Raw genomic sequence first — 17,853 nt, forward strand, 5'->3', positions numbered from 1 at the left:
TCCCAAAGTTGTATAACCTGGATGTCTAGTTTATATCTGATACTGAGCTCACATTTTCAATAAATGTCTAGTATCTAAATGCCTAGCATTTAAAAAAATGCTTAGTATATATCAGCTTATCCAAGAAGAAAATCTTCAAGCAGAGATTTTCAATTATTTATCATTTCCTTGGTCTTGAGATTTCCTTTTAAAAGATATGTAGGATGAGATGTAGGCAGTTGCACATTAATTAAAATGTCAAAAGTCTTGCTCAATAGATATACATTTTTTGCCATAATCTGGTCAAGCAACTGCCATGGAAGACCATTTATGCATTCTGTAACATAAATCAACTCAATAAAAATTAATTGTATTAGTCCAGTTGCTTATTATCTATAGTTTTTTTGTTTGTTTGTTTTGTCTTAGAACTTGGCACAGACACACATGTTAAATGAACTAATGTGCGAAATGAAAGAAAAGGGGACAAAGCTAAAAATAGCTCAAAGCCCAGCATCTCAACTGGTAAGCATTCTCTTAACCCATCTTTGAGCATTATATTAAGAATCCTAATGATGAGCACTCTTGATTTAATCATTTTTCTAGTGCACAGTGAGTCTTATCATTTTGTAGATAATAGAGTTGGCTTCAGAGTTTGAATCAACAGAATTCTCCTCAAGGAGTATTCTAGCTGGAAGAAGGGAGAGAGACTGTTTTTCCCATTTCCCCTTTTGCTTTGTGGATTTGGGGGACCTTCTGGAAAGGTGTGGCATCAGAGGATTCAGGGGGAATGTGGATGACAAAAATAATTTCCTTCCCTCACTCCCTCCAGATAGCGGTATAGTGCACCACAATCTGTTCCACAGATAGAAAGTCTTCTCTAAACAGAGGAAGGCACAGAAGAGACCCTTACTCTAATTTACCTGGTTGTGCTCAAACCCTGTGGTTACTGTTTGACACTTTGCTGAATGAAAACTGAAGCATGGCTTACTTCTTACTTTTTTTCTAATTAAAATTTCAACCTTTCAATCCCTCTAATGCCACTAGTTTCTGAGTCCATCCAGCTGGAGTCAATACCAGATGTTCTTAGAACATAAAGGCTTTAAAAATTAAATTGAAAAACCCCGATGGCCCTTGTGTGTGCCTGAATAATTATCCTAGATCAATCTTGATTTAAAAAAAAAACTATAATTATTTCTTCATTAGATTTGTATTTTGTTTTATAATCCTGTACATTATGAGTTACTCTGCATTGGTAAATGATGCTTTGCCCTCAAGTTTTCTCTACCAAAATTATTGCCCATTACAGACAAAATAACCCAGCCTCTGTTAAAGGTCGAAATAATGGGTTTATCAAATGATGCTGTGGAATGGTTCCTTCTTCCTCTTCAAATTTGCAGGACCCTTTAGAATAGATCTGAAAAACACCCTGGAGGATGCAGGGTAGAGGAGAGCTAGGAGAACTTCTACTGTCTGAATAGAAGTCTTTTCATATAATATTGAATTGCATGAAATGTGCAGTTTAAACATATATGCTGAGAGTTAATATTGTGCATTAACATATGTTATTTATTTTGAACCTAAAGGATCCATTGGTAGTGAATCTTTCCAGCCCTGGATCTCTGACTTCAGCTATGCTCCTGTTCCTTCATAGCATGAAAGATGCTGGGAAAGGTCCTCTTTCTCCTAAAATTTTGTTCAACCAGCTCTGTCAGAAGTAAGGATAAACTTAATGTCAGTAGTAACTGTCATGTGGAAAATATTTACATATATAAATTTAAAGTGGTTGGTTTAATATGTTTTATGGTATCTCAGTCAACAGAAATGCATTGTGCTGTTTAAAATTAAAACAATGAGCATTAGCATTTTGGTATGAGTACCCCTTCCTGGATATTAATAACCTAAGTATTGAAAAAGAAAGAAATTGATGTTTTTTCCATAGCAACTGTTTAGCGTCTGGTACTAATTCATCCACTGTTAATTTTGTTAGTGTTGCAGCTGTCGGACATTTTGTTAAGACAGATTGTGTGCATAACTACAGGCTCCCTTCTGTTTGTTTCCACTATTCTGAATATTAGGGATGCAGACTTTTGACTTATCTAGAGACTTAGTGGCTCACAAAACATTTATATACTCTTAAGTAAAGGATTCTTTTATTTGTTGTGGCTGAATAACATTATCAGTGACAGAAATCATGAAGTTGGGTATTATGGTGGTAATACTTCTGATTGAGTAGATTCCTAAATTATGTGAAATGTTCACAGAAATAGAATTGATTATTTTTCATCATTATTATAATTCTGTTGCTTTAATATTGCTGATTAAGAGTTTTCTTAGTAAATGAATGATAATTAGGTAGTGTCTTTTTCTCTTTGAACCTGGAGCTTAGAATTGGCAGTATAGTCATTCCAAAAAGAGAATAGACCAAGAAGAACTTTTTCAATTTTGTTCTTTCTAGATCATTACAGAGGGATGATAAACAACATTATGACAGGACTACACTAATTCTCAATATAGGTTCATCAGTCTTGGCACTATCCAGATGTGTGGATTTCAACTCCCAAATTTCCCCAACCACCATGACCATTGCTATGAATTCTGGGAGTTGAAGTCCACATATTTAGATAGCAATCAGTTAGGAAAGACTGCACCAAATGATTTGGGACCAGAATATTTGAAGGCCCATATTTCTGTCCAGGAGAGAGGATTCTCTCAGTTCCATCTTATTTATTTTTATTTTTATTTTTATTTTTATTTTTATTTTTATTTTTATTTTTATTTTTATTTTTATATATATATTTCAAATTTTGTCACTGCCCATCACGCATAAAGCGATTCATTATCAGAAGGATGTTTAGCAACCTTGATAATTACTCTTAGGGTCTGGAATTCCCTGCCAGTTAGGACCTCCTTTGATATCTTTCCACTGGCAAACACAAAGTGTTCTTATTAAGTTAGACTTATAGCTCTTAAGATGACAAATCAAGTATTGAAAAAGAATCGCTAAGCTAAGGTTCCACTTACGTGATAAACTCCAATGCAATTATTTTCAAATTATATTTTCTGGATTGTGCAAAGTTGGATAAATGTCCCCTAAAGGCAGCTTTTTGGAAAGTATCAAATTTATTCTTCAGACAGGTATGTTCTAAAGCACATAGGCCGGGCCTTTTCAGTATTCCACTGGAACTGTGTATATACCGTTGAACACAAGACTGTCTGTTAATGGGTAGATTAATCAGTTCAGCCTTTGAGTAATTAGCAGGATCCATTTTTTTTTTACCAGTGAGCAAATTACAATTGACTAGGGCCTGAGTTATGGCTGTACATTTTAGGCTAGTTTAGATAATGTTGTGTTACCATAAATCAGAAGATTAAACATGATTTTTTTTCCTAGTGAGTGGTAATCTATGGTTTACTATAGAAATATCTCATCATTCTTTTCAGTTTCCTACAACGTCACTTTATATTGAGTTCTGCTAGGCTTTGTAATTCATTTATCTCTTAGCCATATTAGATAACGTACAACTTAATCTTTGTGGGGGAACAAGTAGAAATAATTTATTTTGCATTTAATTTTATTTATAAATTATTTTTACAGAGCATATATATTTAAGGAAAATGAGAATCGAAGCATGACAGTAGTAGCAGTATTATACAACAAACAGGTTATCTAAAACCCTACTTGATTTAAAATGAGTAGACAGTTCTATATCAATATACAATTAGATAGTAATAGATAATTACATTTTTCATGAAGTTGAGCATTAAGATGATAGACATGAATAACCGTGGCATAGCTGTCCTAGTCATCCTTCACTACTTATGGCCATTAATAGTAATTCAACCTGTTCAGTCATTTATTCTGCTGACACCATACAACAGGTTGTAGCACGTTGGCACTGGCTTCCATATGTCAGTGGCCAGTTCAACCAACCATCCCAGAGTCCTCCATTTTTGCCAGGGATCTTGCTGGAAGCATATTTTCAAGGACAGCGGAATGTACATCTTTTAGTTGTCAAATCCAAGCATATCAATGTGGACTACAGCTTCTGTTCCCCTGCTCTGCATGTTTCCCATCTTATTTTAGTTTTTTTAATCCTTTTCATTTGCCTTGAAACTTATTTAAATTATATATTATTTAATACATAATAATATACATATTATTATGTATTAAAGTTGTATGCTTTACAGATGAAGTATAGGTTTTATGTTAGCAGTGTTCTTAATATGTATTGTTCAAAACCTTTTTTTAAAAAAACTGCAGTTTTGCTATTTTAGATTTTAAAGGGTTAATATAGCATTACTAATGCCTTTATTTCTAGGCTAGCACATCATAATTATGCCTTAATAAATGGCCAATGAGAATATTCCAACGTTGGAATAAAAGCCAACATTACCTTGGTTTAGCTTAGAGAGCAAATTTTCTATTTATTTACATAAACACATTTATATAAATAAATATATTATTTATATGAATCTGTGTCCTATCTGGAAAGCTCAATCATCACAAAGGAAGTTAAACTGAGAACTCTTTCTGAGCTTTTAACATCTATGGCAATATTTATATTTTTGTGTGTAAGAGAGAAAATGTGCATGCCTGTTTTCATAAAAAAGAATTTCCTTTGTAAATTCCGAAATTCTGGAACTGAGTGGCTATTTGAGAGGTCTGATTAAAGAGGAGATGTCAGCCAAATGTAGGGCTCATTTCAAAGTGCTATAGAACTGTGACCCGATTTTTTTTTTTACTGAAAAATAAAAATAAAAATCTTAAATATAAAAGGCAGTCTGCACTGACATCCCTGGGCTTGAGCATTGTGCATGAAAACAGGACACTATTTATTGAGTAGATGTATGTGGCACCTTCCTTTTAGGAGTTTGAGGCAGCATACAGTGCCCTCTGTCCTTCCGTTTTTCCCCTCAAAGCAACCCTGTGAGGTAGGTTAGGGCAGAGAGAGAGTGACTGGCACATAGTCGTCTAGTAATCCTCTGTGACTGAGTGTGGACTTGAACCTGATCTCAGTCCTAGTCCAACACCATAATTACTACATCACACTGTCTTGAAAAAGCCCTGTGCTCTGTTCCTCATTTCTTGTATGCTGTTTCTTTGGAGTATAAGCTGGTTGGCAACCACACCTAGATTGCCTGCACACAGGGAAAACTTTCTTTCTCTGTTTGAGTCCCCTAAAGCGTAGTATGTCTCTACTCTTCCAGAGGTGCCCATGGCAGATGGGAGTTTTCTCCAACATATCACTGGGGAAGGTTGGCCTGGATTATCTTTTTATTAACAGCACTGCCAAAGGGAACAAAATAGACTGTACATTTACTGCTTAAACTTTTACAACACACACACAGACTAATTACAAATTTAAAATACTTTAATTCGTTAAAAGTTGTATTTAAAGTTTCTTTGAGAATTGAATAAATGGTGCAACCTTGACAAGTACATTTCAGTTAGTCTCTTAAGAATTCAGCAATTATAGCTTCAGTTGACTTATCATGATGATGATGATGATGCTTAAAATAAAATCTTTCTCTAAATAAGAAAAAATGTATTTCACACAGTGAAATATGCAAAAGTGTTTATCCAAAGGAATGGTAGAATACCATTCTGTTCTTAGGAGGTAATTGTTTGAAATCTGGATTCAATATAATTTGAAGAACTTAAGGATAAAATAGATGCTGGAAATAGCTATATTAGTAATACTGCAAGATATATGTTACCTTAGAATAAGCAGGCTTAGAATTTCCAATTGAGATATCAAAGTGGTGGATAGCTTCTGCCTTTAAGCTCAACCATCAACAGTAAAGGAACAAGCAGTCAAGAAATACACTGCAGACTAGCACTTGATAGGACAGCCGTGAAGGCCCTGGAAAAAATATTCAAATGTTGTGATGTGACTATACCTACAAATATCAGCACAGTGCAAGCTATGGTATTCCCCGTGACACACTATGGAAGTGGACGGTGGACTTTGAAGAAGCAGGAAAGGAAGAATATTGACACTTTTGAACTTTGATGTTGGAGAAGACTCCTGAGAATACCATGGACAGCCAAGAACACAATGTAATGGATCATCAAACAACTGCAGTTTCCAATCAACTTAAAGGCCCAAATGACCAGGCTCAAATTATCCTACTTTGGATACATTACTGGAAGACCTAGCTCCCTAGAGAAGGCTCTAATGCTGGGAAAGGTGGAAGAAAAGAGAAGAAATAGGATGACCAGCAGCAGGGTGGATGGCCTCAGAGTGGTGATGAGTAGAGTGTGGGAAGACCTGAAAGACCAGGTTAGGGGAAGATTGTCATGAAGAAAATCTATCTATGTGATTGCTAGGAGTTGAAAATGACTTGATGGCACATAATCAAATCTACTGGGGCAGAATACAGATAATTGGCAAAACTGAAACCAGTGAGGTGAGAGAGCCAGACACCTTCCTCTCTTCCTCTCTCTTCTCCTTCTTTCTCTTGTCTCCTTCTTTCCTTTTTGCCCAGTTGTTTTTAGAATTGCTTTTCATAGGAGAAAAATTGCTGAACAAATAGCTTGCAAAATATTTTTTGAAAATCAGGCCAAAGGCTGCATGAAATTTACACTGAGACTGCAGGTTCCTGGCTTCATCAGTTCCTAAAAGCAATGCCTCTGGTGATTATCAAGGATGCACTAGAATTTTCACAAAGCTTGAGGAAAGGTGAGAGTTATTTCTTCCGTAGCATGGGACCTCCTTTGATTTCTGAAGTTTTCAAGCCATGCTGTGATATTGCTCCATTTCCTTCTCCTAATTCTTTTGTATATATTATTTTCTTTCCTATAGCTATTAATATGTGAAGATACCTAAGGTCTTTATTGAAAGGGTCCTCTCAGGGCAAATGACAAATGCAATTATTGTATATGGGACAAGTTGCTGACATACATTAAAACTACTGTTCAGACCATCTTTCCTTAGGCAGAAGATAAAAACTGGACCTCTTGAAGTTTTATTAAAACTAGCAGTAAGCTAGCAGTACATTCTTTCTTCTCATATTCTGTTTTTTTAGAAAGCACCGTAAGCTCTGTTCTGTCAATTATAGCCTATGCCAAATATAGAAAAGGACAGACAACAGTTATACATATGCCATGCTCTGCTAGTCAGTAAAAAGAAAGGGCAACTTGGAAATTTGCTGGTGATGGGCAAGGGAGAAATGGTGGGAGGCAGGGATGGGTCGCTCATGGGAAAAGTTTTGGTGTGTAATATTGGCCCCGTGTTCCAGGCCCCTGGACTCGACCCCAAGATCCAGGCATCAGTTCCTCAGCAGTCTGAGCTTTTAGCTGTTGCTGAATTCCAGGCCAGCCTGTAATAAGGTCTCTCTCACCCATGATTTAATAGTGAATGAGAGGGCTGACCTGGCATGCCTTGCCAAGACCTGGCTGACTATGGAGAGGAAAGTCCTCTTGGAAATGTGCCCAGCTGAGTGCGTAACCCAAGGCAGGGGTGGTGGAATGGCTATTGTCATCCAAGGGTCTCTGGTGACTTTTGCATTGTTCCCCCACATAAGCAGATGTGAGACCCTGCTGATTAGGTTGGGTACCAGGGATCAGATGGGACTGCTGCTACTGTACCAGTCTCCATGCTGTGTGACAGTTGCCTACCTGAGTTGCTTGAGGCTATGGCTGGGATGGTGGTAGAGTGCTTCAGGCTTGTGGTTTTGAGTGGCTCCAACCTGCTTTCTTTGGGTGTGGAGCAGAGGGCAGCTTGGGAATTAATAGCCACCATAGACCTGACCCAGATAATTAGATCAGTGGGCTATGCCACGTTTTATCTGACTGTTCCCTAAGCAGCATCTCTTCGCCACATCTCTCAAGATCTTTCTCACATACCATTACAGTTTCACAGGGAATTTGGGGTTGTTCTTGAGGGTCTGGTGCACAGAAATCCTTAGTCACTGCCTGGAATGAGGGGGTGATGACAACCTTAGATTAATTGCACCTGTGCAAACTCTGTGTGTGGATCCCAGAGAGCTCCTTAATTTACTGTGGAACTCTGAGAGCTGAAGTGGCAGAAGAAACATCTAGAACACAGCTGGAAGAGGACAAACTTGAGTCCAAATGAACAAAGATAAAATATTTTATTAAGATTTACCTTGGAGTGATAACAGCAACAAAACATGGTTATTTTTCTGCTCTTATTGTGCCCACAGATAGCTGGCTGGCAGCCCCATTTAGGGTGATTTGGTCTGTCCTGAGAAGGGAAGAGCTGGGGGAACACCTTCCTGGCCACTGTAAAGAGTGCTCTAGGCATCTTTTGGACAAAATATCCTTTCTGGTTGGTCAGAGCCTCCTGGGAGATAACATGTGGTTCAATGCAAGCAGTGATTAATGCATCCTTGAGGCCTGTTCTCGCCTCAAGAAACAATTGCTGGATCCAAAGGTCCTGGACAGTTTTAATCTGTCTCACTTAGGGAAGGTTAAGAAAGTGGGTGGGTTGGCAGCTTCAGCAGGCCCTGGAAAAAACAGATTATCTGGACCCTTTGCATTCAGGTTTCAGACCAAGATACAGGATTGAGACTTCATTGATCACACTTGTAGATGACCTTTGGCAGGATTGGGATGGAGGTGGTGCATCCAACCTGGTCCTCCTTGATCTCTCAGTGACCTTCAATGCCATTGATCAAGATTCTCCTCCTTTGCTTTGTGGCCAGTCCCATTTAGTGTTGGTAGGAAGGTTGAGGTCTAGCCTTAGACCCTAGCCTCTATTCTGTGAGGGCCCTCAGGGCCTTACACTTTCTCCACTCCTATTTAACATCTACATGAAGCTGCTGGGTGAGGTCATCCATCAGCATGGGGTCAAGCATCATCAGTATGTAGATGTTATTCAGTTATATGCTTCAACCCCAGTGGTGCCATCAAGGTTCTTTCCTAGTCTCTGGAGGCTGTGGGTATCTGGATGGGGAAGAACAGGCTTCAGCTCAACCTTAGCAAGTCCAAGTGGCTATGGATGTTGAGATCCTGTCCCCTCCAGCCATGGCAAGGAGGACCTTTGAACAGATCCACCTTGTGCACCTATTGTACCTATTCCTGGATTGGGAGGCCCTCAGTAACTCATGTTGTAGTCACCTCCCAGCTGGACTGCTACAATGCACTCTACATGGGGCTGTCCTTCAAGACCATCTGGAAGTTGCAACTGGTCCAGAATGCAAAAATGCAAGTAGTTATGGGCATGTTGTGGTCTCTCCATGCAATATTACTGTTCCACAAGTTGCACTGGGCTCCCAGTAGGCTTCCAGGTGCAATTCAAGGTTCTGGTTACCACCTATAAGTCATTCATGGTACAGGGCTGGGTTATTTGCAGACTAGCCTATCTACAGGGTGGATATGCTGTGAGTTTCCTCCATAAAACAGGGTCACCCAGGAAGTATGCCTCCTCTGTTGCAGTGCTTGACTTATAGAACAGCTTACTCCCTCTTTCCCCACAAGATTAGAATGGCCTTCCATAAGCCTTTAAAGACCTGGCTTTTTCCCTAGGTGGGTGGTGGATGAACCTGTCTGAAATTATTTGCTGTGAAATGATTACAGAATGGCCTTAATTGTATCATATCTTTGTTTTGTATATTGGTTTTGAATTGGTTTTGATCCTGTGTTAGCCTCCCAGAGCCACAATTTGTGAGTTGGATGGCCATAAAAATCGATTAATTAATTAATTAATTAAATAGCGACTCCCATTCTTCCTATAAGAAAGCAGTCCAGTTTCCCAGAGACAGATTAAAGAAACTGAGTTGCATTTAGAATGGTATTACTGCCATATTAAATGTGGCTGATCTATGATTTTCCAGTTTTGCAGATATGCTCAAAAGCTTTACTAGCACCTCCCCACACATACCTATATCAGACTAAAAGTTTCTCTAAAATTTCCTATCTGGGCATCTTGAAACGTTCTTTACCACCAGTGACCAGGTGAAATGATATGTTTATTGTATTTGCATCTTGCCGTCTTGTTTATACAAATGCAATGACTAGGCTAGTAATACATTTTTTAAAATGCAGTCTCTGAATTAAACAGTTGGGCTCCTTGATGGACTGCTTCCAAGCCATCAGAGCAATTGATGATAACTTGAGCCATTGCCTGACTTTAAAAATCAAGATGGTTCTATTGATTCATGAGAAGAAAATAAAAATAAAAATTAGACATCCATTGCATGGTAGTAACTTTATTAGACCCAACCAGAATGGTACAAAAGAGTGTGCTTTAAAGTACTCTGGAACTCTTCATTTGGCAAGATGTTTGGGCAGTGTGAGAAATTGTGAGAAGGCTGAGAAACAAATGGGGGAAACCTTAGATCAAAATAAATAGGTAGGAGAGAAGTTCATTAGTAGAACTCATAAACAGCAGCTCAGGCTGGGTTGCAGAAAGCCCGGAAGATGAGATTCAGAATGTTCAAAGAGACTCTGCCTTGATGTACTCCTTAGTAAAATAAGGCTGGAAGTTGCTATTGCAGCTTCCAAGGTTCTGTACCTGTAACAGTATGTGGGAAGGACCTTGGGAGACTGGGCAAAGAGATGCTGCCTAGGGAACAGTCAGATAAGAGACAGCATAGCCCGCAACTGGATAGTGGGTGGGGCAAGGGGCTCAGAAGGGACCCTCTCTAGTTTCTCAGGTTGTAAAGGAGATGGAGGGGATAATTGTACTTTCAGATTTGCAAGATTCTATTAATGTAGCTTTACAATAAAGTAGAATTAGCTTATCTGGTCATGTTTCCTGTCTGGTCCACCTGATAAGGCTGACAGTACCTTACCCCTACTTCTTGCATTAAAGCTCCTCAGTTGGGTGGTTCTTGCTTGTGGATTGTGCCTTGCAGTATGGGTGCCAGTGGGCCACCCACGTAATCCTTCTGGGAGGAAATTCTCCAAAAATTACCACAATCACACAGCAGGTGCTAATGGTTTGCAACCTGATGTGTGATTATGGTACAACAACACTGTGAGGTCAGTTGGGCTAAAAGGGAGGGACTGGCCCAAAGTAACTTTCCATGGCTGAGAATGGACTAGAATCTGGTCTGGTCTTCCCTCTGCCAGTCAAACACCTTAAGTGCTACTCTATGCTGGTTACATCCATGGTAGTCCAACTGGGAAGACACTAAACTGTCCTTCCTGTCACACTCTTCAAGATACTGTAGCTAAGGCTTGCAATCTTTCAACAGAATTCCACATTATAGTCTTTTGGAAACTAAGGCTACTTTCTATGTTTTGTCCCCCTCTCTCACACTTTGACCTGTGTGTCTCACCCTCTTTCTGAATGTTGCTTCCCTCTCTGTCCATCCCAGCATCACTATTCTTGAATATATGTTTGCATGTACATGTTAAACCCCTATTTTTAAGCCTTACAACTCCTGCTCCAGAGACTGTCCATTTTTCCCCCTGCAGGGCCCCTCGGTTTAAGGGATTTCAACAACAGGACAGCCAGGAGGTCCTCCACTACTTGTTGGATGCAATGAGAATAGAAGAAACAAAGGTGAAGTGGTTATTTTTACAAGAAGACCAGTTTGACTCAAATTACTTCTTTTTAAAAAAATACTCTGCACTATTTTATGCTGCCTATCAAGAAAATGATTTGCTTTTTTCTACATCCTCAAGGTGGAGACTTTGTATTGTGGGTCTTGTCAGTGAAACACTGATGTTATTGTAGCTTTTGGTGCAATAGTCAATTCTTCCATTTGAAGCAGGTGTTTATTAATTGGGTACTATCTGATCGTTGTATGAATTGGTTTTGCAAATCAAACCTAAGATTTGCTCTCATATTCTACTGTGTTCAGGGATTCACTCAAGGAAGTTCTTTTATTTTATACTGCTGTCTTTATTATATTGTAATGGGCTATTTCCTTATGGTAGGTTATTTTCAAATTATTCTGTGGCCAACCTCAGTTTCCTGACAAAAGTATACTTGTGAGAGAATTATAAGGAGCCTGACTGAGTTCCTGAATGACTGTCCCTGTGCAATGTAATTCTTTTTCAATCCCATGTTAAAATATTATTTAAAATATCATGGAAATGCATAAACAAAACAGGACTACAGCAGCTGTACCTCTGACTCCTCTAAGTCCGTGGCAAAACTTCAGAGTACCTATCTGCATTATGGTATTTTTCAGAGTCCTCCTCCCCCACTCCTCTGCCTTTTAAAGTTGAGGCTGTAAAGTAGCAGCTTGTAGAACAGAAACAGTAATAATTTCAACCAGAAAAAAAAAGCTTTTCTCCAATACTGCAATCTAGGTGTGAAGTTGCGTTGCTTTTTATTTGAAAGAATATACTGGATCTGAGCTGTCTGAATAATACAGTGTATGATCTATGATACTCTCTTTCCTTACAAACTGCTAAACAATGTTACTTTGGTTACTACCCTCTAGAGAATTTAATTTTATTCCCCTGGATATGGATAGAGGTATGCATTATTCAGTTGGTGGCTATTGAACCGTTGGAGCTTTTCTACGAGTTAAATCGGGAAAGGTTGCTGTTCACCCTGCCCCATATGTCCCCTCTTCCATAGATTTGCGGGGGTGGGGGGCTTACCAGAACAGGGCTGGAGTCTGGAAAGAAAGAGAGGAATAGACCAAAATGCCTCCTTCCATCCATCGGAGGTGGGAATTTCACTCAGTGGTAGAATAAAACTCTGAATCCCGTCCATTGAATATAATTGAACTCCTTAATTTAGGGTAGTTATTTTACACTACAGAGGATCGTTTATTTCATACTGGCAGTATGATTATGATAACACATTACATTGGGCTGCTTCTGACTGTAGCGCCCAAACTCCACAATCGGTAACAAAAATGTGGCCAGGAATGCTGATGGGTGCCTGAAAATCTGAGCGGGTGATACCATTTTTCTGCCAGTTATGTTGGATGCTCACCAACTTGTAGGGTACTTTTCAGAATGCAGCCCTTGTACCACTCAGAGACCACTGGCAGTCCTTAACTCTGCTTTGAATGATCCAGATTAGGTGATCTAAAGGGTTGCCCCCTATCAGTTCAATTCTGAATATCCCATTCAGTCATCGTGTCATACTATATTCCTCAGAGTAGCTGGATTTGCAAATATGAGGCGGTCCTTATTTATCACTGTTTTGTGCCATATATTTTAATTGTAAGCTTTCGGGAAAGCTTTACAAATTATATGTTTAATTTGAGCAGAAAGTTAATGCCCACATTCCGCTTTCCACAGCCTCAAATTCTGCACACTTGCCTCATTACAATGAACACCGTTTTACATATTTATATGTGCTTAGGGCTGATAATTTCATTTGCAAGATCAAGTATGAAGGCGAGTTTCTGGAAACTGGGAGGTAATGGTCTTGATTTCAGCCTTTTGTGTACTTTTGTAGCAGGAAAGATACTAATTTCCAAAAAAGCATTATCTGACACTGTGTTTGCAGGAGTAAATCAAAACGATCATGTCACCCTTTTCTTCATTGCCCACAACCCCACATTCTCTTCTTACTTTCCTTTTAAGGAAGGCAGATCCTGACTCCACATCAATGATTAAACCCATATTTTGCCATCATGGAGCAATATTGCAAATGGGGATTTTATTACCTCAGGCTTCACAGCAAGGGGTATTACTAGTAAAAGCTGTTGGGTGCCCCCCCTACCCCCCGCTTCCACTTTTCAGGTTTCTGTTATGATCATGGCAAACTGAGAATGTCAGATCTGAGAATCTGGACAATCCTGTGAGCAGTGACAGTTGTGCCAGCCTGAACTAACCTGAGCAACATTGTCTGTCATGGGAATACCACAGCTGTTAATCGTGCTATTGTTAGAGAGTGTCACTATGGTGTCTTTTTTTTAATTGAAGAAGGCCTCCAGCAGTCTGTCTGCCACCAGAATCCTTTAGAACTGATCAGCGCTACTATGTGCCTCTCTTAAATGTGTTTCCTGTAAGGATTCGGTTGGGGCCAGCCTTTGTTTACTTTGCCGCCCTATATTATCCCATCTGTCTGAACTATCTACGTTTCTGTGCAAGTAATTAAAAGAGGTATCTAATTTTTTTAAAAGCTTCTGGTATTTTTTAGAAGGACTGTTTTCAATAATAAACAACATCCATTAGAAATAATAAGCTATTTGGTAAAATAAAATTTCTTAATGTAGAACTATTTTAGAGCCACAGAAGGATCTGTGGTTTCTTAATTCTGTGCACTGAAGCTGAGAGTTCTCTTGGTGATAGGTCCCATGGATGGACTTGTATTTGTGATTGCTTTCTCCTAAATTATATTAATCCGTATCAGTGGACCAGTTTTTAAAAAGTCAGTAATCCAGGCAAAGTTGCATGCTGTCCCCTTGTTCCAGCATTGCACACTGGGAGTGCTTCATACCAAGGCTTGAAGAACTTGAACCTTGCCGTTAATTGATTAATGCCTGATGGGGTTTGCTAACTGCACTCAAACCCTTAAAAGACTGCGGGTCTTTTTTTCATCTAAATAAATGATCCAGTGCAGTCACCTCAACAAAAACAGAGTTGCTTTTGGCTGCAAACCAACTTATGGTATCAACTTGATGAGTTATTTATTTAGTTATCATGGATGGGTCCTCTTTAATATATTGTTGGATTTAAGATGAACATGAGTCTTTGAGGCACTGGGAATTAATAGCTAGGTCAGGTACTTATAAAGTAGAAGCTATCACTTGATAGAGTAGTTCTAATATATGTCACTATATATTCATTATTATATCATATGGATGATAGGTTAGATCATGCCCGGCTGCTATGTGCTTTTATTTTTGTTTTATATTATGTATTTTGTGTTTTTATTTGTTTTATTGTGAGCCACCTGTTGTTGTTGCTGTAGTTGCCATTGAGTCATTTACGACTCATGGCAAACCTAGAGTCACATAAAAGTGAGACGGGCGGCTACATAAATCAAATGAATAAATAAATAAGCGGGTACATTCAACTATTTCTAGATTATAAATGCAATTGTATTTTTTCTATCTTTTCTGATGGTAATTGTGATAGATTTTATTCACATACATGACAAATGACTTTATAAAGACCTATTTTTAGAATGCAGTCATATGTGATTTGAATACAAGCACAGAGTGCTATGCAGGAAGCACAGCACATTTGTAACACACATTTTTAATGTTAAAACTCTTTGTATGGATTGTTTCATGATCTTTGCCCTGAAGGTGGCATTAATATACGTTAAGACCGAAAATATCCAGATGTAATTTTAGTTCTTGCTCACATTTTCCCTGCCCAATCATTATATTAGGACTTATTTTTAGCTCCAAATATCACATTAAAACTCATGTATGCTACACATCCAGCAGACCTCTTAACATTATTTTTGAAAAACGAATGCTCTAATAAGGCAGCACAAGATAACATTTTTATTATAATTTCATTTCTTTCAAATTGGAATGAGAGAGCTCCAGTGCAAGTATACTCAGTTTCAATTGATCTTTTGTGATTTATTGTGTGCTTTTGTCTTTGTAGTATTAACCCCATCTGTTAGCCAATGTAAAAGGATATATATTATTCTGCAGAGAAAGGATCCTCTTCCTCCTTTTTCTCACTAGAACAGAATTTGGTTTCCTCTTCCATGAGGAGATCTTTTCTCTTTCTGCTGATGATTTTCATATTTTCTTGTTTTTCTCTGTGTATGCTTAATGCGAGCAGTAATCCTTCTCTGTTAAATCATTCCAGAAGTGATGCAATTTACCAAAATACACAAACTGCAACATTATTGTAATGGATGTTCAGACAAGGGTAGGCCTTATAATAATATAGGGCAGCTTATCCCAGTTTAGGTCTTTCTAGATGTTTTCCAATGGCCATAGGCTGATGGCAGTTGTAATCTAATATTTGTGGGGGGGCTGGGTTGGCGTGAATGGAAACTTGAGTTGAGTGGTTTGGAATTTTTCATGAAGACTGTGGGGCATGAAGAATCAAATTTGTTCCCCATGGATTGCAGTCCAGATTGCCTTGTTCCTTCCACAGCGGCTGCTTTAAAGTGAATGACGGACCTGGAGAAACCTGGATTTCTTAAGAATATTTAAGTATTTTAATATATCAAGGCTGAATGAGTTTTGAAGTGGATGCTTTCTGGTTCACATGTTAGCTGCTACCACCCCAGCAAATCCTATATTATAAAATACCACAAGGAAATGACCATCGGAAAAATAGTTAATTTTAATTATGCAAGTCGCTATTCTTTATGTTAGAAAAGTGGCAACAATGTATTTAAAGACTTGGTAAAGTCCATTGTATAGTTTCTTGTGACACACACGTATTCTTTGAATAGGAAGGGAATGGATCATTATTCTGTAGTTTTCTGATTGAATTACTGCTGATAATTTATATTTGATTTGTTTCAGAATGGTATTTTATTACAACTGCTCTAGATAACTGTGTTATATATTTTGCAGTTTTGTGCTTCATTTTGCAACTCCTTTGACTAGGCTTTTAAAAGCAAGGAAGTATAAAAATATCTAAAATTAATTAAATAAAAGAATACGGGAACAAGAGTTTTATTATGAAAGACTGAGATTATATTTCAAGCACTGTCATTAATATGAGCCTATGTGTATGAAACAAGACTAATTCTCCTAGTCTGTGAAAGTATGCTGTTTGATTTTTTAAAAAAGATACTTAAAACTGTAAACTTTAATCAAAATGTGTGCTAAATGTCTGTGTTACAGCGCATACAAGCTGCAATCTTAAAAGCATTTAATAATCCAACAACTAAAACAGCAGATGAAGAAACCAAACGAAAAGTCAAAGGTATGGTGTCCTTTGGCAGAACCTCCCTGTATTAGTTGCATAGAGTTTAATTTTTTTATTGTGCAAATAAGTTATTTTTATAATTTTGTTTATTAATGAATTTGTCTTTTAGATGACCTTGAATTCCAAAGTCATGTCTGTGTATGTGTGTCTATCTCTCTGTGTGTACATATATACACACATTATCTGGACTTGGAAGCTAAACAGGATCTATTTGGATCTATTTTTTTTTTCTTGGATGGGAAACTACAAGGAAATTTTAGAGGGTGTAGGCTAGACTGAGAAGCTGGGTAAGCATCCCAGAAGATGTTTCATGTAACATAATGAAATGTCTGCTGCATACCTTGTGAAATACCTTCATATGATGCAGTGTAATGCATGATACAAAGGATATATCTTTATCTAATTAGCAGAAATAAAAATCAAAACTGAATATAGTCATAGATAGGTAACTCATTTTTATAGTCAAATATGTATCTGGATGCAAATATCCAGTGACCTCTATCCTTTTGTTGCCATCTGGTGGCCACCCAAATATTTGCAGCTTGAGTATGGTAAGCTTTTTTTTTTTTTACCTGCTTACGGTTGCAAACTATAACTTATTTTGGATAGAATTTCTAAAACATTTTCTAAAATAAATCCTAAAATTAATTTTGCTAAATTTTGAATAGACCTGCAAAATTTTTAAAGAAGTTCTTTTTTCCAGCATATGGAAGAGAGGGTGTGAAGATGAACTTCATAGATAGGATTTTTGTGGGTGAATTGACCAGCACTATCATGTGTGAGGAATGTGAAAATGTGAGTATTCTGGAATTCGATATGATTTCAGAAATGTAATTATTTCAATATATTGTGTACCGAATTAAAAGTAGGGCTATTTCTTTTATTAATGAATTAATGTATTAATGAATTTATTAAATTTTGCCACCGCCCATCCCCCCCTAAAAGGGGGGACTCTGGGCGGTTTACAACAAGGATAAAAACATTAAAGTACCATAAATAAATATAAATACAAATATAATATTGAAGATAAATACAATATAAAATTCAGATGACGATACTAGTTGGAATATCACTCATGGGAATCTAAGAGGCCATTTTAGGGCGCTAACCATCCCTAGAGGTGATTACTTCCC

General features: G+C 37.9%; 1 protein-coding gene across 4 annotated transcripts in view; it reads left to right on the top strand.

Moving 5' to 3' along the window:
• Positions 1–17,853, top strand: part of USP45 (ubiquitin specific peptidase 45) — a 55,268-nt gene that overhangs the window by 23,498 nt on the left and 13,917 nt on the right. For all 4 annotated transcript variants that reach the window (XM_063311781.1, XM_063311758.1, XM_063311764.1 and 1 more), the window contains exons 7-11: positions 406–501; positions 1,563–1,693; positions 11,369–11,456; positions 16,636–16,717; positions 17,424–17,515. In XM_063311781.1, the coding sequence (XP_063167851.1) occupies positions 406–501; positions 1,563–1,693; positions 11,369–11,456; positions 16,636–16,717; positions 17,424–17,515 (489 nt within the window). The remainder of the gene's footprint in view (positions 1–405; positions 502–1,562; positions 1,694–11,368; positions 11,457–16,635; positions 16,718–17,423; positions 17,516–17,853) is intronic.

This window comes from Candoia aspera, chromosome 1 (assembly GCF_035149785.1).
Source record: "Candoia aspera isolate rCanAsp1 chromosome 1, rCanAsp1.hap2, whole genome shotgun sequence".
Classification (NCBI taxonomy): domain Eukaryota; kingdom Metazoa; phylum Chordata; class Lepidosauria; order Squamata; family Boidae; genus Candoia; species Candoia aspera.